At 50.0% G+C, this 26,860-nt stretch overlaps 1 protein-coding gene across 1 annotated transcript; it reads left to right on the top strand.

Annotated features, from left to right (window-relative positions):
* Nucleotides 1-3,752: 3,752 nt before the first annotated feature.
* Nucleotides 3,753-25,613, top strand: RAP1A (RAP1A, member of RAS oncogene family). The gene is made up of 9 exons (XM_052698114.1): nt 3,753-3,879; nt 13,661-13,731; nt 16,280-16,363; nt 17,717-17,785; nt 18,691-18,747; nt 19,338-19,478; nt 21,597-21,740; nt 24,141-24,256; nt 24,880-25,613. Exons 3-8 carry the CDS (start codon nt 16,307-16,309, stop codon nt 24,225-24,227), a joined length of 555 nt encoding a protein of 184 aa, XP_052554074.1. The 5' UTR covers nt 3,753-3,879; nt 13,661-13,731; nt 16,280-16,306; the 3' UTR covers nt 24,228-24,256; nt 24,880-25,613.
* The last annotated feature ends 1,247 nt before the right edge of the window (nt 25,614-26,860 follow it).

Genomic DNA, 26,860 nt, shown 5'->3' with positions numbered 1-26,860 from the left:
TTGTGGACCAGGGCTGCTATGACTAGGGCTGAGCTTGAGAGGCCCTTACAGAGAGAGGAGATCCCAGAGCAGCTGCCACCTGTGGGATCTGGATGAGGTGAACCCAAGGAGTGGCACTGCCTTGCTGCAGAGCCACGCAGATCGCTGCTGGCACTGCTCGCCTGTGCACGCTCCAAGGAAACATCCCTGCAGCCCCCCTGGCACCGCACAGCCCTGCTGCTGCTTGTTCCCGCATGAAGCCGTGGGCTCCAGAACTCCTGCTGCCACCAGCACTGCAACACTGATATTGTGCAGGTGCCAGCAGCAGGAGGCTGGTGCTGCGTTGACACACGGGGTCACAGTGCAGGTCACCATGCGTGGAGCAGTCATGGTGACACCTGAAGAACTGCACGGAGGACATTTCTGAGCAATGAGAGGAGCGATATTAGTCACTCTCTTTCTGAATCAAGCCTCAGTGGAAGAAACCAGTAGGCAAGCCAGGTCATCTGCTTGTGATGAGGCCTCCTGGTAGAGCAGCACGACGTGAGCAAGTGCCAGCATGACAACGCCCCCATGCTGCTCTGTACGACTGGGTCCCAGGGGCTGTATTGTGTGCTGGGAGACCCCCGCTGGAGTGGCAGCAGGACACGTCCCTGCTTCCATGGCACAGAGCCCTGCCTGAACCCCACAGCGCCCGCAGAAGCAGCACTGCCTGCAGCCGTCAGCAAGAACCGGCCCGCCTGGTGTGCAGCACCGCACCACAAACACAGGCGACAGCTGATGGAACAGGCTGATATCTCTGTGGTTTCTGTAACTCTAGCAGTGCAGGTGAAGTTTTCTGATATTATGGGAGCTCCAAGAATTGGCCCCAGTTACCCCACAGGATTGGCAAGTGTTCTGGCATCACTGAGTGCACAAGCCCCAATGCATGTGCCGTGCTGCTCAGGTCACTGCTGAGTGCTGTGCCTGTTAATGCTGAGCAGAGAAGAGCCCTGCAGCCTCACCAGCACTTCCCAGCAACACGGCCACAGTTTGCAGCAGCACAGAGCAGCACCATCCATGAGCACTGACACAGCACAGGCTGCCTGCAGCTCCGTGCTGCCCATCTGCTGAGCTTCCCGCATCGTCTGCAACTGTTTTATTGCTGTTCCTCTCTATTACCAAACACTGGATGGGAGATGGGCTATTTTAAAAAGCATCTGCTGTTATTTATGCAAACACTTTTCCTTCCAAAGGCCGAGCAGAGGAAAGTGCTGAAAGCCAAAACCCCCCCAGATGTTTCTAGGATGCAGCTAGGCTGCTCTTCAGCTGACACGTGGGTGTGAGTGCCGCTTGCCACCAACAGACACAGCAGATGAACTTTTGACGTTTGCCACTCTCTGCGCTCCTTGGCCGTGGTACAGCTGTTGCCAGAGGTGAGGTGTGAGGGTCCCATCACGCCCAGCACCCTCACCTGCCATACAGAAGGGCAAAGCCCCAGCACAGAACCTCACAGAACACCCAGCCCTGCAGTTTCCAGCCCTGGGTCAGTACAGAAATCTGGTGAGGTGACAACAGCTGATGTTGTCATGGATCCCTTTTTGCTGCCAGTTTGGTGGTGGCTGTGATGTGCTGCTCCTCTCACAGTGCTCTTTATTTTGGGATGCAACACGTTTTTTCTCAGCCTGGGCTGTGAGCGGGCACAGCTGCTCCGTGCTCCCTCTCGCTCAGCGTTTCCTTTACTATTAATGCAAAGCAATGGCCTTTCTGGAGGAAAACACCTCATCTTTAAGAAGAAGCATAAAGCTGCCACTGAGCCTATGGCCAGGAAACAAGCAGGATATGGAGAGAACAGGCGAGGGGAGCTCTGCTACCCCACGTGGGCTCCGGGCAGCAAGGATCCTGCAGCCCTGCTCAGCTCCCTCTGAGCTGTGTGGGATACATGAGGCAATGCTGTGATTCTATCAGCCAGGAATCCAGGCTCATTACGTGATTGCAAATTGTTTCTGGATTTCATTAAATCAGCAAACGGGCATTAGTTGGATATTTACATCAGCTCAACTTGCGATAATTCACCCAATTGGACAATTGTAGGTTTATTTTATTTTACTTTTTTTTTGGGGGGGGGGGAATTAAAAAAAATCCTGAGGGATTATGATTCATTTCCATGGGCCTGGATGGGCTCAGAGCAGCCGTGTGGTCGCATCCTCCACAGGTGCTGGTTGTCACCTTTCCTTCTACTGACACCATCGAGAGCAGGGGGGGATTCTGTCACTATGGGATGCTGGCGCCCAGGGAGGGGGATGCCTTCCCACTGACTGCAGCAAGGTATGGAAAAAGAGGAATTGTTGTGAGCTGGAAATGTTCTGAGGGAGAAATGAGCTGTGTAGGTGCAGACATGAGATGCAATGAAGTGTACTGACAGCTTGGATCTGCTGACACCACAGGAGATAAGGCACAGCAGCACGGGGTGAAGCCGCTCTGCCCCACGAAGGGCACTGGGGGCTGTGGGGAGCAGCAGGTGGGTGCAGACCCTGCTGGAGATGTAGAGTTCCTTCTGACTGCAGCTGAGCTGCGAACGCTCTTTCCTTCTCCTGTTCTAATCCTCATAACCAGGTCTGCATTCAACCAAACTTTCATTTCAACCCATTGCAAAGTCTGACTCAGCAACAAATATTATCAGCTTCCATCCAAACCTGCAGAAAACTTGGAAGAAAATCAGGCTTTCCCAGAACAGACCTCAAACAAGCACTCTGTTCTGCTGAATCAGGCCCTGGGTGTGCCGAGACCCCCATTGTTTTGCAACTTCAGATGACCCACAACTTATGAAACAGATAAAATTGCCCAAGTACAGGATAGAATGAAATTCCTCAGGCAGCAGCACTGAATGGCACTGGGGATAAAGTTTACAGAGTGGTGCTAAAGGAGATCTGTGAGTGAAACGCATTGCTCTGGTGCCCACGCAGCTCCGAGCACCGCCCTGCAGGACATTTGCTGTGCCATTTCTCTGCCTGTCTTCTAGACAAGCTGAACAGCAGGCCCTGTGCAGGACTGTGGCCCAGCTGCTGGCCTCCAGCACGGCAGTGCTCAGAGGAGGAGCTGAGCCATAAAGAACAGGGACATCAGAGCAGTGCCACTGCCATCAATAATACCTGCGAGCAAAATTGCACTGCTCCTACTCCGTGCACAGAGCAGTGCTGAAGCACTGTTTACTTTTGATTAGAGCAGATCCGAGTGGGACTTTGAGCTGCGTCCAGCTCCGGGCCACTGACTGCCTGGAGATTTTGCGATCCTTTCTGCGTAGGATTATAGAATAGAATGGTAGAATTGTTTGGGTTCTTCAAAGGCCACCTGGTCCTCTGTCCTGCCCTGAGGGACACACACGGCTCCAGCAGGGCTCAGAGCTGCATCCCCTGACCTGGGGCAGGGAGCAACCTGAGCAGCGCTGCCTCACAAACCCGAAGTCACTCCGTACTACGCGTGCTTTTCTCTCCCTGCATTTCGCCGCCTCCTACGTTACAGCTACGTTTCGCGCATAGTTCAATCTTACATTTCTTAATTCCTCACGGTTCTGTTATAAAAAAAAAAAAAGCAACGACATCGCTACGAAGTGCTGCCTTCCAGAAAAAAACGCACCCACGGCGGCTCTCCCACCCCCAATGTGCCGCTCACGTCCCACCCCAGCACCGCACCCAGCGCTGCCGCTGCGCCCCCCGATAGCGCAACGCTCCGCGCTCTTATCGACCCTCCGCGCCGCCGCTCCGGGACGCCCCGCAGCCCGGAACTCCGCCGTGCCGCCCCTCGCGTCCCCGCCCGCCCCTCTGGCCCCTCCCCGGCCGAGGCCGGCGCTGAGGGCGGAGCGGAGCGGAGCTGCCGCCGCCACCGCCGCGCACAGCGGCCGAACCGCGAGCGGAGCGGAGGGTGAGCGGGGGAAGGGAGCGCGCGGGGTCGGGCGGGGCGACTGCGGGGGTTGCGCTGCACCGGGACGGCGGTGGGGCCGCGACCCGGGGTTGGGACGGAACGAAGCGGAGCGAGGGGGGCCCGGGCCGCGGGGAGGGCCGAGGCCGAGGCGGTGTCACGGCGGCGCTCCGGGGGCGGCCCGGCCCTCGTCCCGCGGGGCGGCTGTCCGCGCTGCGCTCGGTGCTGCCGGCCCTGCCCCGGACATCCATCTTGGGAGCGGCGCGGCGGCCGAGCGGCCGTACCGGGGTCGGAGGCTGAGGCCGCCGGCGGAGCGTCCCGGCCCCGGACCGGAGGAACGGAACGAGCGGAGTTGGCGGTGCCCGCTGCGGGCAGGTGCGCGTGGCGGCGGAGCGGCGCTCCCCGGGGCTCCGGGCGGAGCGGCCCGGCGGTCAGCGCTTCCTCCCCGCTCCGCAGCCGGGGGGAATTCCTGCCTCGGCCCCGCGCCCGTTCCGCTGTTGTGCCGGGCCGCGTTCCGACCGGAGCACGGAGGGCTCCTCTCGGCTTTACAGCACTGACGGCGTTTCCTGAAGCGGTTGTTTCGTTTGAAAGCGCTTTCGGATTGTCCCTTGGATCTGTTGGTTCTGTAGTTTTGCGTGAGCGGTGGCGTTGGGTTATCTGAGCTGTGCCAGGAGATGCGCTGCTCTCTGCGAGCTGCGGCCCTGGTTGGGTTTGGGCTGTGCTTTTTCTGACCCCCATGTGCTATAGGATCCCCCCTGTGCTGGCAGGGTCCTCAGAGGCAGGGAAATATTTTCTGTTGAGGTCACTTAAGCCATCAGTGTGGATGGAGATGGGGAGGAGCAGAACGCACTGCACTGAGTCCCAGGAGCTGTCAGCACTGGACACTGTGAGGTTGGTTCTGAGCACATCTCATATCCGTGACATGGACCACTGTGTCCGGACTACGAACGGAGCTCTGACATCACACCACGTTGCTATGGCTGCTATCCTACGCCACAGTGCTCACGTCCTGCTGCTATGGAAAAGATCAACGTTAAAAACACGAATATTGAAATATCCATTCATTCTCCTGGCCAAAGAAACGCTATCGGCCTTTTGATGCCCAAAAGCCCAACCTTGTGTTCCTATGGAGGTTGCAGTGCTGGCATGGGGCTGGCGTTCCCTGACAGCGACGGGTTCCTTGTGTGGAGTTTTCACCCCATCAGCCCTCGTGTTCCACGGCCCCAGGAACGGGCTGAGCCCTGGGAGGGCTGCAGGATAAGGAGCTTTGTGAAGATTTTGAGCTTTGCCAAACAGGGACTGAACTGTGCTGCGTAATGCCCTGCCACACTAATGCTTTTATTTGGAGACTCGTGTTTACGGTGTGTATCAGAAGAGTTTATATTTGAAACCGTAAGCTGAGGTCCGTTTCTCGTCTGTCCCATCTGCACTTTGAGAAACTGAGCTGAACTGCATGGCAGCAGTGCAATGTGTGGACCTGCTCTGATGTGTAAGTTTTATTCTGAGTCCTACCATTGAGCATAAACAGCTCTCAGTGTGTGTTTGCACTGATGTGCTGCTGCCTGCGAGCACAACGTGTTGGTGGCACGTGGGGACTTTTCAGGAGCTTAACATGGAGATTTCCCACCTTCCAGTTCTGGTTTTGCCTCAGTTGCCCCGGCAGAGCTTTAACACCGTGCTCTGCCTGCAGGTGGCTGCATTCATTTCAGTAGGATCTGATTGAAAGGAGGCCTGAGTTTAAAACTAGGTTGGGTTTGGGTTGCATTTCTGCCCTGATTGGGTTTGGGGTTTTTTTTTCTTCTTTTTTTTTTTTTTGAAGAGAAGTTGGTGGGTGTGGGGTCAGAGCACAGCTGGGATCACTGTGTGCTGAGCTCTGCAGCACTTATTGATTCCCCTTTTGCACAGATTAAAGGCTGCCGTGTTTGCACTGTAGCAGCATTTAACGATTCAGCTGCGGTTGTGTGCTCAGCTCACTGTTATTTTCTTTTTCTTTCGTTAGTGGAAACGTTTTGTGTCTTTATGAGGTGAGGGGTTGTTTAGCAGGGCTGTAACGAAAGCAGGGCACTCATATATCCCAGGCTCAGATTTTACTCATGCAGTTGTGTCACGTTTTGCAAAACTTGAGGTCCTGTGCACCTCATGGCCGAGACAGGCGAGGATGGTGGGAAGTCAGAAAGCAAAGCTGGTGTCCTTTGGGTGCTGGGATGTGTGGCTGTCAGGGTTTGTTGCTGCAGTTCTGAAGCGTGGTGGCAGCCAGGGGCAGGTATTGTGCTCCTGCATTGCCTTCTGCTTGTAGGTTAATGTCCTGCAAAGCCCTCAAGCAGGTTTCTCCTCGGGATGTGTGTGGCAGCACGAGGGCAGGGAGGTTACAGGAGGACGGAGCTCTTTGCAGAGGTGCAGATTGGAGTGGGAATACAGCAGGTGAGCTCTGGTGTCACTCTCTGGCCTGGGGGTACGGCACACTGCCCGCTGCTCCTGTTGCAAACATCAGCAAGTTCAGTATCTTTTACTTTGTGAACATGGGCAGGAACTTGCAAGGATGGCTTCATTTCAGTCCAGTGTGTGCAAATGATAAATTTCATTGCTTAGTCCAATAGGAGGGGGATTGTTTATGAGTAAAACACTTCCCAGAATGCTGAACTTCTTTCTTAATTTCTTGTTTTTAAAGCTTTAGAGCTGGAAGTAGCAATAAATGATATTTTCACCTTCTGCAGCCTTACAGTAAGGTTAGAGCTCTGAAGCAAGTTGTAGATTTAACTCCTTTCCTTTCCCATCCTTGAATTTCTGGCATGGAGCTGTCAGCAGCACTGGAAGCAAGGAGCAGCCAGGAGCCTGGCCGGTACCATCCGTGTCTCCAGCACTCACTGAAGTTTCAGTGGGCAAAGTAAGTCCCCATCTGTTAAATGAAGAGCTGTAGAAGGAATGCCTTAGCTATGTTTCATAAAGGCCACGTGGCCGCCCACCGCGGTGCTGCCGATGCTCTGTGCTGCAGTGCTGGATCTGCTGGTGCTGCTGCTGCTCCTCTGGGCTCTGTGCAGAACAGCTTTGTCTCTGGAGGTCTGCACTGGACAGAAACTGACTGCTGGGAGATCTCATCTCCCCTTGCAAACAGTGCAGTAATTGAAGTGGGCTCAGGTAGTCCGTGTGATGGTGCTGCAGTGGAGGAAGCTGTGGGAAGATGGGCGATGCTCGGGGAGGAGGCAGCGCTGCATTCCTGATCAGAAATGGTGCTTAATCTTACAGCGTGCTCATTTGCTATGAAAAGGTTTGGTGGGGAGGGAAGGGGGGAAAAGCAGGGTGCCAGAGATGTCCCTTGGTTTTGATCAGCAGTACTTGCAGATTTCAGAACTTTCGTATTTGCATTCTGTGTTTGATGATGCTCACCTGATTGCAGGTGAGACTGAAAGCATCAGTGTTATTTCTGCCCGCACTGCAATAGTCACAGGGCTCCACCACGACACTGTGCTGCTGCTCAGTGTGGAGCAGCAAGAGAGTTTCCCAAGGAGGCTGTGGATGCCCCATCCCTGCAGGCGTTCAAGGCCAGGCTGGATGTGGCTCTGGGCAGCCTGGCCTGCTGGTTGGCGACCTGCACATAGCAGGGGGTTGAAACTGGGATGAGCATTGAGGTGCTTTTCAACCCAGGTCGTTCTATGATCCTATGAGATGTGTGTGGATGGGAGCGCAGCCACGTGCAGACGGTGTTTTGATCTCTGCTCTGCTGCAGGTGGCCCAGCAGGTCCTGGGCGTTGGGAAATACCGGCTGTACCTGAACAGGCGCTGCCTCGCAGCTGGGGTGGCCTCACCTGAGCCTGGCCGAGAGTGCGAGCGGAGCTGTTTGGATTGAGAAACGCCGAGCGAAGCAGAGCTCAGTGTCTTTCGGAAGTGCTGTTCGTTTGCCTCTGCTGAGCAAAGCCCTTTGTGTGGGGGGAGGTCGGATCCTGTGCGGGGTTGGTGACGATGCTGGGCATGCTGAGGATGGGGCTGCTGGTGGGGCTTGGCCTTCCTCACCCCTTTCCTTTTGTTTAGCTGAAAATACGGGCACCAGGCAGCGGCTGTGTGCTGGGCAGGTGCTCTGAGTCACTGCAGGCTGTTATTTATTTTCAGTATTGATAAGATGGAAAGGGTTTAAGTCCACCTGGGTGCTGAAATGGGATGTCTGAGTGTGTCTGCAGCCGTGTTGTGGCTGAAGGAGATTCGGAGCTCTCTGGAACGTCCGGATATTTTCTCAGATGCAGAGTTGTCTTTGGGAGTGTTTTAATGCTGGGAACACACTTGGGTTAGCAGTGCAGTCTGCCCCAGGAGGTGTGCATGCCGTGCTCACAGCACCCATGGCTTCAATCCCAGGGCTGAGCAGTATGGAACTGGGCATCACCCCAATGCTTCCATTGGAAATAGACCCTTAACCTGCAACATGCCAGGCATGTGGGAAGAGCAGTCAGGCTGGATGTATTGGTTGCACTGCCTTTTATGTTGCTTTTCATGTCATATCCTTTCCTCCAATGCAAATAAACATTAAGTTGTAGGGAGGGGCTGCTGGGAAGTGAAAAACTTTCATTACAGACAGCTGACATGCAGGATAATACCTTTTTATGTGCCACCCTACTGCATGATAGCTTGGAGTAAATCATAGTTCACTGGGTAAGGTTATTTCTGGTGCAGCTGTTTTATGCAAGCTGTCCCATTCCAGCACACCCTTCCCATGCTGGCACTGGGCTGAAGAGCAGAGATCCAAAAGGGTTTATGGGATAAAAACAGGTAAAGAGGAAACAAACGTGGCCAGATGCTGGCTTTGGTTTGTAACACTAATTGTAGATGAAAAGAACATTAAGATTAAAGTTAGAGAGTGAAGCTGTTCCCAGCTGCCTCTCTCATGAAATATTTATGTATTTAGGGCTTTTAACTCATCCGATTACTTATAATAATACTGTAATCAGTGCGACTTTCTGGCTTTGGATCTGTTGATGAATGTGTTCATGGGCAGATCGATCACTAGAAGGTGCACAGATCAGAACACAGCTTTCTCAGGCATCTCCTTTACAATGATCAAACAGCTGTTTGAATGCCCTGGGGTCCTTTCCTCAGTGCTTTGTCCTTTATTCTGCAATCTCAGCGCCCTGCAGGCAGTGGAGCACACAGTGCAACGCAGTGCAGTGCTGGGGACCATGCACTGCAGCTCAGCAAAACCCGGTCTGCAGAACAGGCAGGCTGAAACTTTATTTTTTTTACTGTTGTTTTCATGCTGAATTCGTACAAACTGCATCTGTTCAGGGAAAAGGCTTAAAAAGCCCAACAAGCATTGCTGCGTAGCTTTTGAAATCAGCAGCATCCCTGCTTTTGTAATGGTTGATTTTTGCATGAGTTTCTCAGGAAAGAAGCTGCATGTGGGGGTCAGCTTTGCTGAGAAGGTGTCCTGAGCAAAATGGAAAGTACAGAAATCACAGATAATGGCAATTAATACTCAAATGAAGTGCGAGACGTTCTAAGGTCTGGATCACGGAATGGAACTGACTGTCTCCATAATGCTTCATAAATTTACGCATTAACGTAGGAGATAATTTTTTCCTATTGCTTTATGTCTTATCATTGCACAGAGGAGTGCCAGTGGGGCAGGGGGAGGAGCTGCCCAAGGCCCTCCTGCTGCTGCCCAGCACTGCAGCACAGCTCCTCTCCACCACTCAAACCCAGAGAACAGCATCCCTGCTTTTTGGGCAGGAGTCCAACTGCCCGGACTGTTGGTTTTCATTTTATTGTACAATAATCTGTTTTGGTTGCCGTCAAGCTTTACCCATACGCACTGAAGCTGCTCATACAGAAGTGCTTTAGCCCAGCAGAGCAATCTCCTTTAGGGAGGAGTGTCACTCTTATTTTCCATGCAGGAAATTCCGGGAGGAACTGCTGCAGTTGTTTTGCCCTTTCAAGCCTTGCAGACTCGGGAGGATTTAACACCACGAGCAGTGCTGTGCAGCTCTCAGCTCCGGGCCCTGATGCCTTCAGGTGCCAGCACTGAGCTGCTGACAGCATTCTGCGTCTTCCTTCTCTTAAAAGCTTTGCCACAGAAGAGAATTTCTCCCTGTTCTGCCCCCCCAGGCTCCAGGATGCAGCATTACAGGACCGAGCAAACACTGAAGGATTCAGTGCTGTATTGGATAGCCTCACTTTATTACAAAAAAAAATAAAATAATGGCACCTTTTTCTGTATTCAAGTTAATTCAGTCCATCCAACGCTGCTCTCTGCGTTTCCACTGAGCCAGGAAATTTGCCATGAAACATTTCAAGAGGTGCTCTCCTGCATGGTGCTGATAAAACACATTAACACCAATTGGGCGCTCATTACCGGGCTGCTGGTGTGGGCCATCAGCTGCCAAACAGTGCAGCACTAATTGGCCGTGTGCTCGGTGGGCACCACCAAAGCCATGGCTGCAATACCCCTCCTGCACACTGCTGCATTTTGGACAGGAAGAAGGCAGTGGTTTTCCTCTCTCTGTCCAACGTCGCTGCTCAGAGGAAATAATTCCTTAAAACAGAGGCTAAAGTGGCAGTGACAGTCAGCCTACCTCGTGGCTCTTAGTTACTCTAATTGCATAAACCAGGAAGAACACGGTTAAGGACGTTGCCAGGCTACTATCAGCACAACAAATTATTCTTCCTGAGCAGAGTATGGTTGGAGTTTTGCAACGATGGAGCCTCCCAGCTTCGGGCTGGAATTTAATCGGTGTTAAAAAGGTCAGAGCGTTGGTTGTTTTTTTTTTGTGTGTGATTTTTTTTTTTCTGCTGGAGAAAATGGAAGAAAAGAAATTCACAAAGGGAGTGGTGGATGCAGGGGACAGCGGATGGACGTCCTGTGAGCTGATTCTGTATGCGGTGCCCTTTCGTGTCGATGTGTTTTACTGGTGGGGAAGAGGCAAATCAACAGATTTTTTCATAGAATCATAGAATGACCTGGGTTGCAAAGGGCCACAGCTTATCCAGTTCCAACCCCATGTTGTGTGCAGGTCACCAACCAGCAGCCCAGGCTGCCCAGAGCCACATCCAGCCTGGCCTCGAATGCCTGCAGGGATGGGGCATCCACAGCCTCCTTGGGCAACCTGTTCCAGTGCCTCATCACCCTCTGGGTGAAAAACATCCTCCTAATTTTCCTTCTGGAGCAGTAGCAGTGTGTCGGCCTCCGAGCTGCACTGCTGCCTTCCCTTCCATGCCCTTTTTCTGCTTGGCATCATCCCCAGCAACTTTGTGCACACGCAGACCAACAGGACAAAAAACAAATTGGCCGCCTGAGTACGGCAAGCCTTGGCCGCACAGAGCGCTTCAATGGCAAAGCAATTCAGAGTGAGTAAGCGGGCAGTCGCTGCCATGGGAGTAAACACTGTGATATTTCAAAGTGTGAGTTCAGCACGAAGCCGGCTGCAGGAAGGGGTACGGTTCGAGGAAGCTCCATCTCGAGGTGTTTGTGCACAGAAGGGCTTTCTCACGCTGCAGCCCGGGGGTTGTGCTGCTGGAGGAGCTGACTCAGCCCCAGCTTTGGCAGCGCCGGCTCCAACTCGGTGATGTTGTGCAGCGATGTGGCTCAGGAGCAGCACACGCTGAGGACTTTGGTTTTTAAGAGTGTGCAAGGCAGGGAGGGCGCTCCTCCATCCCCAGCTGCGCGCTGCCAGGAGCTCTCTGGACAGCGGGATTTTCTTGTGCTTTCTTCAAAGGCTGCTTGGTTCGCCGGTAGCTTTGCTCCTCCTGCCCATGGTTGTGGGCTGTTGCCTTTCTTTTGCCTCATTCTCCAAAGCCCAGGTGTGTCTGCTCAGCCTTAAATTGCTGAATGGTGATGTGCTCTCATGGTGTGCCTTCAGGGAGCTGCTGTGAGGTTGTGAATTCTTGATGGAAGTTCCCTTTCAGAAATAGCAGGATGTTGAAACGTTTCTTTGCTCTCTGCTCCTTGGTGCTTCACTGAACTGCTTTTCAGCGCAGGACTGGCTCAGTTCCCAGCTGTTGTTGCACAGATCCACGTGTCATTTTGGTGGCTGGTTTTGGTCCCTGGATGTGTGTGGACCTCCATGTTGTGCTGACCGTGCCCTGTGCTCTGCCAGCAACACTAGCAAAGCACAGAGAGGTTAATTTGGCAAGTTCCTGCCTGGAATGGAAACAAGTCGCTTGTTTTTAACAGAAATAATCTCAGTCTCAGCCCGTGGTACATTTAGGAGGATAAAAGCTGCTGAGGAAACTACCATGGTGCAGCTGGCTGTGTGCTGCTCACACTGCTGGTTTGATGCTGAAGGCAGTCAAGGTGGAAGTGCAAATGTTCTTCCTGTTAAATTCATGAAGAAGGGAGTCAGGTTCTTACCATCTGAAATACCCACCTGTAATGATGTTACCTGGGCTGTGTAACATCAGTCTGTCAGATACGTTCAGCACAGTGTTGGATCCTGCACTGATAATGAGCAATAGAGCAAAGTCATACCCTGAAGATGGCATGGACGGAAGTTTGCTGCCCTGCAGGTGGAAGTCTTGTGGAGCCTGCCTGCTGCCAGCACTGCCTTCCCCTGCTTTCCTGATGCTGACAGCCTCAGCACTGCTGGAGGAGCTGCTCTGCACCCGGGGCAGGGAGGTGAGCAGAGCTGCTGGTGGTAACGCCTTCAAGTCCAGGCTGGTGTTGAGCTCACTTCTTTTTGAGAGAACCATTTGCTAATTAATTAGGTGATTTTTTTAGGCAAGCACCCTCTGCTCGCCACCCACCATCCCTCTTCCCATTGCTTTCACCTGGCCGACATGTCATGAGGACTTAATTGTTGACAGCTCTGATTAATATTGAGGAAGTACTTAAAGTCCTTTCGTTTTCATCGAGTAATTTAATTTCTCGTGGTGTGCAGCAGAGCCCTGTTGGGAGTGAAGCTGCATATCATGTCCTGCCCCTCAAGCTGGCTTTGCCCTGGGTCTGGTCCTTGCTGTGATGGGTTAGAGTTTGTTTTGCAAATGTAGCTATGAGTAAAGAAGGAGTTTTGGTGGAGTATTGAGCAATCTCCAGTAGACATTAAAAATAAAAAACCCACAAAAAACAACGAGCTTTTCATGGCCTAGTTTGTAGTAATTGAAAAAGCTGGCACGAGGAGCACTTAGAAGCTCAAAATTAAACAGGTTTGTTTATAGTAGCCGTGATTCAGTGCTGAGCTGCCAGGGTAAAAATAACCCCATGCATGGCTGTCGTGTGGGGCAGGGTGCTGGCAGTGGCATTGCAGATGGCAAATGTTGGTGTCTGTGGGTGCAAACCAAGCTGGGAGCTGGTGGTGAGGGTAGGAGTGCTGAGCTTCTCTGCTCCTTCTCTCTCGTCTCTGTGTTGTTGTTGTTGTGCACATGGGGCTGTGCACTGCAGCACAAATGCAGTCTGCATGCCTGAGTTGTCACCTGCCCTTGGTTCTACAGCTGAGCACTGGAATTCCCTGTTCTCAGGTGTGTTCAAGTTGGATCTGTACAAATGCTGTCAGCAAGAATCCCTTTGCTGTAGGCTCACTTCCTATTGCATTTGGAAGGATATTTAGCAGAAATCTCAACATTTCCCTTACCTGTTTCTGCAGCGTTTTGATTTCTGGGGCTTCAAGGTGGCTCTGCAGCGTTGGTGCAGAGCTGCTGCAAAAGCATCTTACAAAAGCACTTGCTTGGCTTCCTGTGCCATGCAGCACTGGAGCCTCACCACCTCCGTGCCCAGCATTTCCACACTCTGAAGAGTGGATTTTGTGCTTACAAACATTACTGGCTGAAAAGTATATTCTGAAGAATTGATTTTTGTTTATTTTTCTTTCAGCGCCCTCTTAAGGAGCCTGGGAAACCCTTCAATAGTGCTGTTAACACTGATGAGAGATCTTTTATGCCAAGGTATGAGTTCTTATTATTTAATTTGACAACTGGTTAAGTTAAAAGCTGCCTGAGCCTTGCTTCTGCAGCGGGGGAAAACAGCTCTGAAGTTTTGTGCTCCTTCCTGATGTCACCTCCCGTTGTACAAAGCGTGAACCTGTGGAGGCAGTCTGGTTTCTTTCTTCTGGTTGTGAAAGAGGCAGAACCGACCGCGCGGCCCTAACGGTTCTCCTGCGATGGTATCACCTCAGTGCTGCTCAAAGCATCCAACCAGCTGCAGATACATGGCACTCAAGAGCTGGTGAACAGCCTTCGTGTGATGTGCAGACGGTTACATTTGCATGTGGGTAGCAGTTCTCGTGGCGAGCACCACGTGAGGGTTGCTTGGAACAGGAAACTTTTACGCTTCGTTCTGATCACAGTCTTCTCTTGCATCGAAAGAAGCACTGAACGCCCATCATTTCATGCTGCTTTGCAATGCAGCTGCTGCTTCAGAGCACGTTCCTGCACTGCACGGTGCTCTGGGGGGCAGTGAATGCCACGTGTCCCCTGTGTGGAGGTGGGCACGTGCAGTTTGCCAAAGAAAAAGTTGGTTAGGATGGGACGTGGTGATTTTTGGAGCGCTCCATCTGTGCTGTATGAACAGGTAACATTAACAAACTTGTGAAAGAGCTGCGAGATAATTAGAGCATGTGGGATCTACAGTAACAAGGCTTATGCGGTTCAGGATCTTGGTTTCCTGTTGCACTTGAAAAAAAAAATATCAGCAAATGCTGCAGAGAAGAAATGAGAAGTCAGTCTTGTACTACTGCTGGCTGGAACTTTCCCACAAGTATTTTTACTATAAATAAGAAGTGAAAGAGTTCACAGCTATATTTAACCCGTAGCGTGATTTACTTTCAGGGCTTTCTTGGGTGGAGCATCCCGTGGAGCCTTGAGAGATGCACAGATCAATGGCTTGCATTGATGGTTTATTATAAAATAGTCACCCCCGTGGAATTTCCAAGGATTATCAAGAGGAAAAGCGTTGCTGATTGGAATTCCCCTCTCCTTCTTAACAAACCCACGGTTTTAGAAATAAAAGGAAGTGAATGTTACTTCTCCGGGAAGTTTTCAGCAGAAGAGCTTAGAGCTGCCAGGATCTTATCCAAAAATGTTGTCAGTGTACTCAGTGCACAGACATTGCTTGCACTATTTTGAGATATTTGAAGCTACCATTCTGGAAAACCCCTTTCACTTTGACTCCGTTTCACAATTTTTATGCAATTAAGCAACAACAGTTTCAAGAGGTGAAGAAAAATAGCCCTGAGGTGAACTTCAAGCTCTGGGTGCTGCTGCTGGCTTAAGCTCAGCTCTCTGTGTAAGGCTGGGGGCAGCTGGAGGGGTGAGAATCTCAGTGTGGATGGGATGCAGTGTCTGCTCTGCTGCAGCTCGGGCTCATGTCAGCCTGGATAAGGTTTCCCCCAGCTGCAGGGAGGCATCAGCAAGGCTGAAGCCACGACCCTGGTTCTTTGCAGGAAGCTGTTGGTGGTAGTGGACGAGGCGATGTGTGTTGTACTGGGCAGGGTGATGCATTTCTGCATCCAACTCCAAGAAACTCCTTTTCATTTGTAGCCAGTCTGGTGCAGCCATAAATCCCATGGCAACGTTGGTTTGCAGTGCCTTTGAGAAATGAAACTTCCCTGGGCTCATAGCATTCGTGTTTCTGAACCCTTACTTGGGAAGGAAGAGAGGATAACTGGCAGCTGAGGTCATTGTTTGCCCAACGCCCCGACCGGGACAGCCCAGCCTGGCTCAAAATGTAAACAGAGCGTAAAATGTTTATGGCCAGCTTTGTCACTTGCCTTATTTGTCAGGGAATCTCGAGGAGAATGAGAGGTTTTCTCGTGCAGCACGGCGAGCTTGGGGAGCTGGAAGATTTCCTTAAAAAGGCACAGCCCTGGCTGGGTGAGCAGCGAGCGCTTGGCAGCTGTGGGGTCGGGCTGACCTTCCTGGGGAGAACTGCTGTCCTGCATCCTTCCCTGCAGGCTGAGCCCCTGCTCACAACTCACCAGCCTTGTTATCTCGTGCTCATGGCTGTCAAACATTGAGGACACCGAGGGAAGGTGGTGCAGTGGGGAGGGGTCTTGTGACTCCATGCAAAGTGTTTCCCAACAGCAGAAAGCCAGCAGGTCCGGCCTGGGCATCCCAAACCCAGGAGGCAGTGAATTCAGGGCAAAGCTTACTGTAATTAAAATGCTCTGTGACGAAGTGAAAGGAAGCACTGAGTTGTCAGGTTTGCTATGGGAGTGTGGGATTGCGTGTGGTTGATGCATGTGGACACTGGGACGTGTTGGAGGGTGGATCTGTGCTTTGATGGTTATTGCTTGCTTGGCACAAGCCAGAGCTTTTGTCAGAGGCCATCTAAACTTGAGCATCCAGGTGGACAAGGGAAGTCTTCACTGTTCCTGCAGAGATTCCTCTTCTCAGCACATCTGCAGAGCAGCAGTGCATTGCTCCTTTAAGAAGGCAGCATCCTGAAGGTGTGCAGGCAGTGCTCTGGTAACGTTGCTCTCCTCTTGCCTTGCAGGTTGCTGGTACCTGAGCAGCCCGCGCCATGCGTGAGTACAAGCTAGTGGTCCTTGGCTCAGGAGGTGTGGGCAAATCTGCCTTGGTGAGTGGCTGGGAAGGGTTCTGGCACTGCTGCATGCTCACTGAGTGTGCTGGGATGTTTGTGCTGCTGCTCAGATGCACTTAGTGACACTCAGGTTGCCTTTGGTGTGCTGCTGGAGGATCTGTGAATTTGTCCATATATATAGATAGATATTTTTTTTTTCTGAGAAGAAAGAAGTAATGAATCACTGCTGGAACAGTCAGCATTTGGTGCTTGCTTCCTGCAGATGTGTAATGCTGTGGGTACACACTGATGGCACTTTGCACTCCTTTAGTGCTCGTGTTGTTCCTCCTAAGAGGTTTACATAGCAGAGTTGATAGTAAAGCTTTGTAAGACAGATTTCTGTCACTTGTTTATCACAGATCAGCCAAGCAGCTCACCCCAGCCAGGATGGTGAAGAAGTGGTCAAGTGTGAGGTTATCTGGGAGGGAAACACACCCTGCTCCTTGTCACAGAGGGTGACAGCAGCTGACTCACAGCAGAGAGCCCTGCTCCTTTCCAGACTCCTGCTGGAATGGGCTGCTGTGGGCTGTCAGATCACCTGCAGGATCCAGAAGGATAGAGGGGAAGGTTATTCAATTATGACTCACATTTGATGCGTTCTTTCAGAGATCCCATCCTAATCCTTGCCAGACGGAGGAGTAAAAGCTTTTGATACACTTTGTTCTTCCACAGCACCTTAAGCAAACTGGAATGTCTACAAAAACTCCAGTGCCTTCCAGGGGACCAGGAAAACTGGGGAGCAATGGGAGTCAGAGTGCAGCACATGCAGAGCCTGAGTGTCCAGGGATGGGTCACATCCAAGTGGCAGCATGAGGGGAAATATTTAGGGCAGATTTGCTCTGAGTAATCACGTGGGGAAGAAATACTTCCCCTTCTACATGAGTGATGTCTCCTTCTGTTGTGATTTAACACAAACTGAGTGTCTGGAGTGTCATTGGATTGAACTGTGTGCTCTGTGTGGAATCCAGAGCACCTTCACTGTCACGCTGACTTAATTGAGATCTGGGATTTCCACAGCAATTCCCAGCTCCTCTGATCAGATTTCACATTTCCCATACTTGGTGCTTTTTACTCTTCTGAAGTCACAGGCACTAAAATGAAGGCATTTGGGGGATCTCATCTTCTATAAAAAAAAAAAAGAGCCAGCAGTCCCCAAGTGGGTCAAGGAATGACAGATAGCACAGATTTTACTTAAATTTGTTGATAATTTATGTCTTTTCTCCCCACCTGAATTTTCTCAGCAGCATGGAGCAGTTTGCTGCTGCTGCTCCTTGTTGGCGAAGTGTTTTTTGGTAACACATCACAGTCCGTTTGCTTACCTGATTTATTTCCCTTCTCCTTTCTCCCCAGACTGTACAGTTTGTTCAGGGAATTTTTGTTGAAAAGTATGACCCAACAATAGAAGATTCATACAGAAAGGTAAAGTAGTGGCGTTTTTGTTCCTTTCACATCTCACAGTGCTTGCTGCTTTTTGGTAATGCTACGAAAGCCCATCAGGCCAACAAGAGCCAGTTGTGTATCTGAGAGCATCATGGATCCATAAAACTACAGATGGTTTCCTTTGGCTTTGCAGAGCACTTCACAAACTTGGGGCTTCTGGCCAATCCAATGGCATGAGCCACTGTAAAGCTGAATGGTCAATGGTGCTGTTCATTTGGCTGTTCTTAATTCTGTTTAATAGGGGGACTTACCTTCTGTTGCTCACACAACTTGCAGCTCTTCCTTTAGATCTCAGATGGCTTTGTTGCTTTCTCTTAGAAATGGTGATGTTCTGAGTTTGAAGGCACACACAGAGTCTCTGCAGCTGCTTTGCACACAGGGCTGAGCAGAAGTCCTTGTCAGGATCCCTGACCCTGGTGTTATGCAGCTCTGTCAACAGTGCTGCTTTCTTCTCTGGGGTTGATGTCAAGGAACCCATTGTTTTGCAGATTAGCATAATTGTTGCCATAATTAAAGACACCGAAACAGAAAACAAAACTTGCAGCCTTTGTGCCTGTGATAATTAAGCATAAATGCTGAGTTCTGCTGTTAGATTTATTCCGCTTTCGTAGAATTACCCGTGGGGAATCGGAGACGTTTCTTAATGGTGAAAGCTTTGTTAGGCCTGAGTGTGAGCAGAGCCCTGTGGCACGAGGTTGCTGCCCCATGTGCCAGCTGGGGTGTCACTGAGCTGTGATAGCAGAGCCTCTCGTGGTGCTGGGGAGGTGCTCTCTTGCAGAGCTCTTGGCTGCAGAAGTAAAAAAAATGAAGCTGAGATTCCTCTCCCCTGCCTCATTTCAGAGTCTTCAGTTTTAACTGTTTTTGTCTCTTCCCTTTTTCCCCAGCAAGTGGAAGTAGATTGTCAACAGTGTATGCTTGAAATCCTGGATACAGCAGGGACAGTAAGTATAACCTCTCTTTCTAAATGGCACTGAGTTGGTTTCTTGAGAGTGGAGTGAGGTATAGAACTTAATGATCCTGTCAAAGCAATAGGGCAAATCAAGCAGCTCTGTTAAATAACCCAGCAGTGGGTCACTGTATCGACATACTGATGTCTGATAATTTTGTTGAACTTTGCAAGTTGCCAGAACACACAGATTTTTGTCTTTTGGGATGAGGTCTTTGGGAACAGGAGAATCATAGAATCCTAGAATGGCCTGGGTTGCAAAGGAGCACATTGAAAATCTCATTTCAACCCCCTGCTGTGTGCAGGTCGCCAACCAGCAGCCCAGGCTGCCCAGAGCCACATCCAGCCTGGCCTCCAATGCCTGCAGGGATGGGGCATGACAGCCTCCTTGGGCAACCTGTGCCAGTGCCTCACCACCCTCTGGGTGAAAAACTTCCTCCTAACATCCAACCCAAACCTCCCCTGTCTCAGCTTAAGGCCATTCCCCCAAACAATTGCCTGTGCCACCTCCTCACCTCCAGATAGCAAAGGTATCATAAACACCCATCAGCTGCATTAACTGCATTCCTCTTCCCTTGATTCCAGGAGCAATTTACAGCAATGAGGGATCTCTATATGAAGAACGGCCAGGGGTTTGCACTAGTATATTCAATAACAGCACAGTCCACGTTTAACGACCTACAGGACCTTCGGGAACAGATCTTACGGGTGAAGGACACTGAAGATGTGAGTAAAATGTTGTCTGGTTTTGCAGATGAACAGAATAGCTTCCCAATGAGGCACGTGGAAATTTGTACGTGAGCAAAATGTCTTTCTAGGAATAGTCACTGCTGCACAGCCAAGTTTTGTGTTGGAGTTCCTCTGCAGTATTTGTTGTTTTTAGTGTTACATCTCGAGTTTGCTGAAAAGCTGACGGTCTGGATGGCAGTGACAGCAAAATGGTGGGAGTCAATTGAAGAAACAACTTGGTTTTTTTTCTTCTTTCATTTTAGCTCTGTTAAATTTGCCAGTAATGTTTCAGTTGCTAAAATGCATTTGTGGTGTTGTGCCAGGGGGTGGCACTTGGAATCACAGAATGGCCTGGGTTGAAAAGGACCACAGTGATCATCTCCCTTCAACCCCTCTGCTGTGTGCAGGGTTGCCAACCACCAGACCAGGCTGCCCAGAGCCACATCCAGCCTCCCTGTTGAACCCAAGGCTCAGGACCTTTTCAACTTTCATGCAACCTTCCGCTCAGTTTTGGGCTTCCTGTTTTAAGTTTCAGAACACATCTTTGAACATCCCAGCACTCAAACCATTAAACCTGAGTCTGAATTTAAAATCCAGTCTTTACATGACATAGGAAGTGATAGATCAAGCTGTTGTACTTCCGTTTTCTGCTCTGTGATGATTACTGCTTCTTGAAATAACCTGACAGAAAGTTTCATGTCTTTCAAATCAGTTCCATTAAGTAGCACTTTTTTCCCATTGTTTCTCATTTTCATTTCCTTATTCTATTTGCTGGATGTGTTCAGAACACATCTTAAAGCTTTGGAGATCTCTGAAGTGTCTGGAAGGCTGTAAGGGAGGGAATTGGGCTGATATGGTTGTAAATCATAGAACCACAGAATGGTTTGGGTTGGAAGGGACCTGTGAGATCATCTGTTCCCAACCTCCTGCTACAGGCAGGGACACTTCCACTAGGCCAGGTTGCTCACAGCCCCTTCCAGCCTGACCTTAATGTGAAATGAGCTTTTGAGGGGGTTTTGTGCCTTCAGCTTTGTGATGGAAGAAGTAAAATTTACCTCTTGAAAATAAAACTGCCGTCACTTTCTGATCAGTACGGCTGTTTTAAATACAAAAATTAATCTTGAGTGCAGCTGAATGAGAGGGAGAATACGAATACTAACTTTCAAGTGGATTAGAAAACGTAAAGGAAATTATCAGAGGAAGTGGATGATGATTTATTTCCCAGCTGGAAAGTACTCATTTTCTGCTCAAAGAATGAAATGCTTCAGGAAATGGAACGAGGCACACACCCACCAGCAGCAGTTCTTGGGGTGGTTTTATTTTCTACATGTGCACAGCAAAGGGAAGCAGGACTCAGAGGTGCTGAAGGAGAGGGGCTGATGGCCATCACTGTGCTGTAGAGCAAAGACTTCTTGTGTCTGCATGGATGTAGGCTGGATGTGTTGAAAACGCACCAGATGTTTATTCTAACGTGGCACGAGATTATTGATTGGAAGAGAAGTCCTTTGGAAGCTGAACTGCAGGTGCTCATTAGCTGGGAACTTCAGTTATCATCAGCGAGTCGACAGTAATGATGGTTTCAGTAATGATGGTTTATATCTAGTCTAAACCTCTCCTCTTTTACTTTGAAACCATTTCCCCTTGTCCTGTCAAATTCTATACCTGTACTTCTCCATGCTCCATCCTGTGTTTTCTGGTATGGGAACACTCAGGTATGAGCTTTTGACTGTCATACTGCTATACTGTGCCATTATATTAAGGCTATAAGTCCTCATCCTAGAATAACCACTTCTTTCTGTTACCTGTGTGAAACTATGACCATACTGTACAGGCTCACTGCAGATGTTGGGTTTTGTAGTGCAGCCAGAGCTCTAGCCATTGACTGGGAGAGGATAAACAATGATCAGCTGAAAAACTGGGTGCTGTTTGTAGTGAACATCCTTTTATCTGTGTGTAAAATGCATCAGTGATGCACCATGCGTTGCGATGCGATGGGCAGATGGCCGTGTGCTGGGGCTGTGGGAGCACACAGCTGCACTTCAGTGACAGCACTGCTTGGGCAGCCCGTGTGGTGTGTGATGTTGCTGCCACATCTTGTCCTTGTCTCTTCTCCAGGTTCCAATGATTCTGGTTGGCAATAAATGTGACCTGGAGGAAGAACGCGTAGTTGGCAAAGAGCAGGGTCAAAACTTAGCAAGACAGTGGTGTAACTGTGCCTTTCTAGAATCGTCTGCAAAGTCTAAAATCAACGTTAATGAGGTAAGTATTACAGCTGCTCTCTGTTACTTCTATGTGAATGCCATGTAGAGTCATAGAATCATAGAATTGTTCAGCTTGGAAAAGACCTTGAAGATCATCAGGTGCAACCACGACCTGCCCCAGCTCTAACAGCAGCTAAATCATGTCCCTGAGCACCACATCCAGATGGATTTCAAACACATCCAGGGCTGGTGACTCCACCACCTCCCTGTGCAGCCCATTCCAGTGCTTAACAACCCTTTCTCTAACGAAGTTTTTCCTGATATCCAACCTAAACCTCCCCTGGTGCAACTTGAGGCCATTTCCCCTGGCCCTGTCACCAGTGAGAAGAGACCAGCCCCGCTCTGCTGCAATCAGGTATTGGAAGAGAGCAGTAATGTCTCCCCTCAGCCTCCTCTTCCCCAGACCAAACAGCCCCAGCTCCTTCAGTCTCTCCTCACAGGCCATATTCTCCAAGCCCTTCACAGCCTTGCTGCCCTTCTTTAGACCTGCTCCAGCACCTTTCTGTACTGAAGTGCCCAAAACTGAACACAGAAGCATGCAGTGCTGCTTATATTTCACTATCAGAAAGATAGGGTGCTTCTGCAATCTCAGCCTGGGAAGAACTTGGGCAAGCCTGCAGCAGGAGATGCAGCCACTTCAGCTACTGTTTCCTATCTGTTTTAAAGAAATCTGCTCCTTTTTGTCTGTAAAGAGTGGGTGACACCTCCACATAATTGCTTTCTGTGGCCTGTGTCAGAAGGCATGGATGGCAGAGGGTCCTGAGTGAGCTGGATGGCTCTTAGATGCACTTCTGTACATTTTTAAGAGAACTGCTGCTATTCTGAATGTGGATATGCCCCATTGTATCACTTGCTGTGTTGCATAGTGTTGCCTGTTGGTTTTGAAAGTATTTGCTTTTCACATTCCTGCTACATCTGGCTGCTCAAGCAGACATCCCATCAGAGTCCTCCTCTGGTAAGCCACTAATTTACTGAGACCATTTCCAAACATAAATGTCTGCACAATTCTCCATGTTTAAATGAGAAACACCTCTGCACGTCGGGGCGCCCGCCGTTGTGTGGCTCTTGCCATCCAGCACTGAGGTTTTGTTCTCTCCTGTGAGCTCTGTGACAGGGCCAAGGGCCAGCTTTCCACTCACAAACACTAAGGTGACCCCGTTGAGCAGAGCAGCTTTGGTGCCAGGAGATAACTGGGACCGTTTAGGAGCCTGAGATAAGGAGAAGCAGTGGGTTTTGGCCCGAACCCAGCATCCTTCTGGCAGCCAGTGTGCCATGCCCAGTGCTGCAGGGAGGGCCAGGAGCTCCTGCTGTTGGGATGGGGCTGCAGGAACCTCATCCAGCAAAGAGATGTCGGGTCCTTCGCCATGTGTTGCTCCAGTTCCCTTTGTGCAGCCTTAGCTCTTGTTTGTAAAGGTTTAAAGATGGAAAGCTGTTCTGCATCAGAATAGAAAATGCCTCTTACTGGTTGGTTTCTCCTACAGAAACCTTTCCTTTAAATGTCATCTGTACACTTCTTAGCATCTGGGTGTGAACTGCTCCTATTACCCAGAGCTGGCAGTAGGAAGCTTAGCAGAGGAGGTGCAGGAGCAGCTCAGGTGCTCTTCAAATACTTGACAGCAGAGCCCAATGAAGGCAGCATGGGTTCGTTTTGTTTGGGGCTGTCAAACTGGGCACTTGTGCTTCATGCACAAACAGGGCAGAAAATCTGAAATATCCAAGCTTTGAAATCTGTCACAACCTGTTTCTTTGCCTTCTGGATTTCTTTGGAATCAACCACGATTTGTGAGCAATCAACAGCTCCAGGAAGGAAGGAAGTAAATGAGAAGGGTGGGGCTTTTTGGAGGTCAAAGCAGTTCTGCTCAGTACCACGACCCAACTCCAAGCAAGTTTGCAGAGCCCATTTTGCTAGGAGTGGGTTATTACTGAGAAAACAAATGACAGCAGAAAGTGTTCACAAGAAAGGAGTTGCTGAAGCAAAAAGAGATCTCTGTGATCATCCCCCTCTAGAAGAGTCTCCTACAGAGCAGATGATCAGTTCTTCCTTGCTGATATGATTAATAAATTCAGATAGATCAGCACCAAAGGCACATGAGATCAGCAGTAAGTGACTGACAGCTCCAGTCTGAATGGCTGTGATGGAAACCAAGAACTCATCCTACACAGCGGGGAGTGAAGCCAGGGCCCAGGAGGTGCTCCCTTATTTTCTGCACATGGCTGGGAGCTCTGTGCAGCCTTGTGTAATCAGCAGTTGCTTGAGGAGTAAGTGCAGCTAAATGGAAGCAGCTTGATTGAATTTATAAGACTGCAGACAGCAGGAAGGAGTTTCAACCTGCCTGATTTTTTGACACTTGAGTGGTGTTCGTTATTTTGGTACTCAGTTTGTGTTTGTCCTTTTCAGATCTTTTATGACCTGGTCAGACAGATAAATAGAAAAACACCAGTGGAAAAGAAGAAGCCTAAAAAGAAATCATGCCTGCTGCTTTAGACTCCCGTGGCGCAGCAGCTCTGAGCCAGGTAAGCCATGTCTCCTATGCAGCCTGGGTGTAACGCACACCTGAGCTGCTCCTCATAGGGCTCATTCCCCCTCCCTCTGCTCCTCTGCCTTCTGTCTGCTCCAAAACACACAATTCTTGCTGGTCTGCTGCCCCCGTTGGTCTTTTCTGACTGAAAGCCATTTCCACTGCTGGACCCGGCAGAGAAATATCAGCCTTCCTCCTTTTGCTTGGGCTGTGGTTTGTGACACAGCAGGAACTGGTGGCCATGGGTGCAGTGTTCCTCCTTGCTCTCTTAGGCTTTCCCCTGTGACTCTGTGCTTGCAGCCATCCTGGGTCAGCTGTGCTTCCTCCCAAAGTGGCAGCTGGGTGAGTGGCCGTGCTGTCACAGCCCTGGCTGATAAGAGGACAATTGCAAACGGGTTTGGGTGGGACATGGATTTCAATGGCTGCCCACCAGGAACGCAACCCAAAACAAAACACCACCAAAGGTTGGACGTATGCTATAAATAATCTTCCTGTGTATCTTGGCAGGGCTCTCAGTGCTGGAAGACAGCAGCCTCTCTGCAGCTGCAGCTTCTGGCCGTGAGCAGCACGATGCCCTTACCCTGCAACGTTAGAAACCCGTTCTTTTTCTCTTCCCAGATTGCAGGAATGAAGAACTGTTGCCTAAATGGAAAGTGCCAGCGTTCCCAACGTCACCACCTTACAGACATTAGTGACATATCTGAAGGAGCTTCTCCTGTTTTTGTATACGACGAGAAGAATTTAGATCTTAAAATGGTTTGCACACAGTCCCTGGAAAAAGAAATTGCTCTGTGTATATCTCTTGGAAATTGAAGACAGTAGCATTTCTCCTTTGCAATAGCAGTTAACAGATGTGAAAAATAAATGTAATTGACTCTAGCGTATGATTATACAAAGGAGCATGGATGCATTTCAAATGTTAGACATTGCTACTATAATTAAAATTTCATATTGACCCTTATATCATAATTTCTCCCCGCCCAGCACTAAAAATGTTCCACCATTATATTTTATATATCTGTAACTATAGATATATATTATCTGAGATTTCCCTTTGAACTCACTGCAGCAAATAACTTTTTGAGTCATTGACTTCATTTTATATTTAAAAGTTACAGAATATCATTATTTTCATTCTGCCATTATATTCTAATTAAAAATGTTTGTGCATAATGCTTTGGAAAAATGGGTCTTTTATAGGAAAAAAAAAAAAACCTGGGATAACTGATTTCTATGGCTTTAAAAGCAAATATATATAATATACTAAACCAACTCTAATATTGCTTCTTGTGTTTTACTGTCACAGATTAAATTACAGCTTTTATGAATGATTAAATTTTAGTACATTTTCATTTTGGTTCTGTGTTTTTGTTACGGTTTCCCGGGTTCGTGGGGTGCTTTTATTGGGACCAACGCTGAGGAATCCCCAAAAACGAGCTGTTTTTTCTCAATCTGACCCTCATGCAGCTGTGGAGTTCAGCAGAGATCCCACTTTCTCGACGCAGCCCAAGCAGACTGAATGGAGACATAAGGTGACAATGTCAGTCCATCTGCCTGCATTACAGCTACTGGGGCAAATTGGGCACCAAGCTGCATCCCCCAGCGCTTCCTTTTTCAGGAGGAGCCGAAGCGTGGCGTTTGCAGGTCGGTTATCTTTACTAAACGTACAATTATTGTAGTAATAAAGTGATTTTAGTGTTGCTCGGCGCGGCTGCGGAATGGAGGCCCGCCCTCCGCTCGCCGCTACCGCGCACTGCCGCCAGGGGGCGCTGTCCGCCCGCAGCCGCCGCTTCCTTTGGGCTCTCCCCCTTCCTTTGGGATCCCCCTGGGTTCCCTCGGGGTCTCTGAATCGTGGTCATTCCCCCCTCGGTTCCTTTGGGGTCCTGGGGTTCCTGGTGCTCCCCCTGGGCTCCTTTGGGGGTACCTGAATTGTGGTGGCTTCTCCAGTTCCTTTGGCATCCCCAGTTTGTTTTGGGTTCCCCCAGTTCCTTTTGGTCCCCCTGATTCCTTTGGGATCTCCCGGTTCCTTTGAGGTTTCTGGTGCATCCCTCGGTTCCTTTGGGGTCTCTGAACTGTGATGGGGTCCCCTGGTTCCCAGTGGATTCCCCCTGTTCCTTTGGGATCTTAGATTCCTTTGGGGTCACCCAGGTTCCTTTGGGGACCCTGAATTGTGGTGGGTTCCCTGGTTTCTTTGGGGTACTCTCTGGTCCTTTGGGGGTCTGTGGCTCCCTGTGAGTCCCTGGTTCCTTTTGGGTTCCCAGATTCCTTTGGGGTCCCCCTGGTTCCTTTAGAGTCCCCGTTTCCTGGTGGGTCCCTGCAATTCCTTTGGGGTTCCCTGATCAGTTCCTCTTGCAGACCCCACAGCCGGAGCTGTTGGTGCACATGTTGGCTCTCCTGTGTGCAGCACAACAACCCCGTTTCTGCTCTCTGGTGAATGCTGCATAGTTTTCATTTACAAATCAGATGTGCCCCAAAGCATTCGGTGTTTAATGCTTCGTGGGTTTAAAGATGTGTTTACTGAAGAGTGTCCTAAAGAGAAGTGGAAAAGAAAATCTTCCTGGAGTGCCCTCACGTGCTTCTGCTTCACCCAACGAAGCAA

The sequence above is a fragment of the Tympanuchus pallidicinctus genome, unplaced genomic scaffold, assembly GCF_026119805.1.
Source record: "Tympanuchus pallidicinctus isolate F22 unplaced genomic scaffold, pur_lepc_1.0 scaffold32, whole genome shotgun sequence".
In the NCBI taxonomy this organism is placed as follows: domain Eukaryota; kingdom Metazoa; phylum Chordata; class Aves; order Galliformes; family Phasianidae; genus Tympanuchus; species Tympanuchus pallidicinctus.
The sequence above is the reverse complement of the archived record's forward strand: the minus strand, read 5'-3'. Positions and strand labels throughout refer to the sequence as shown.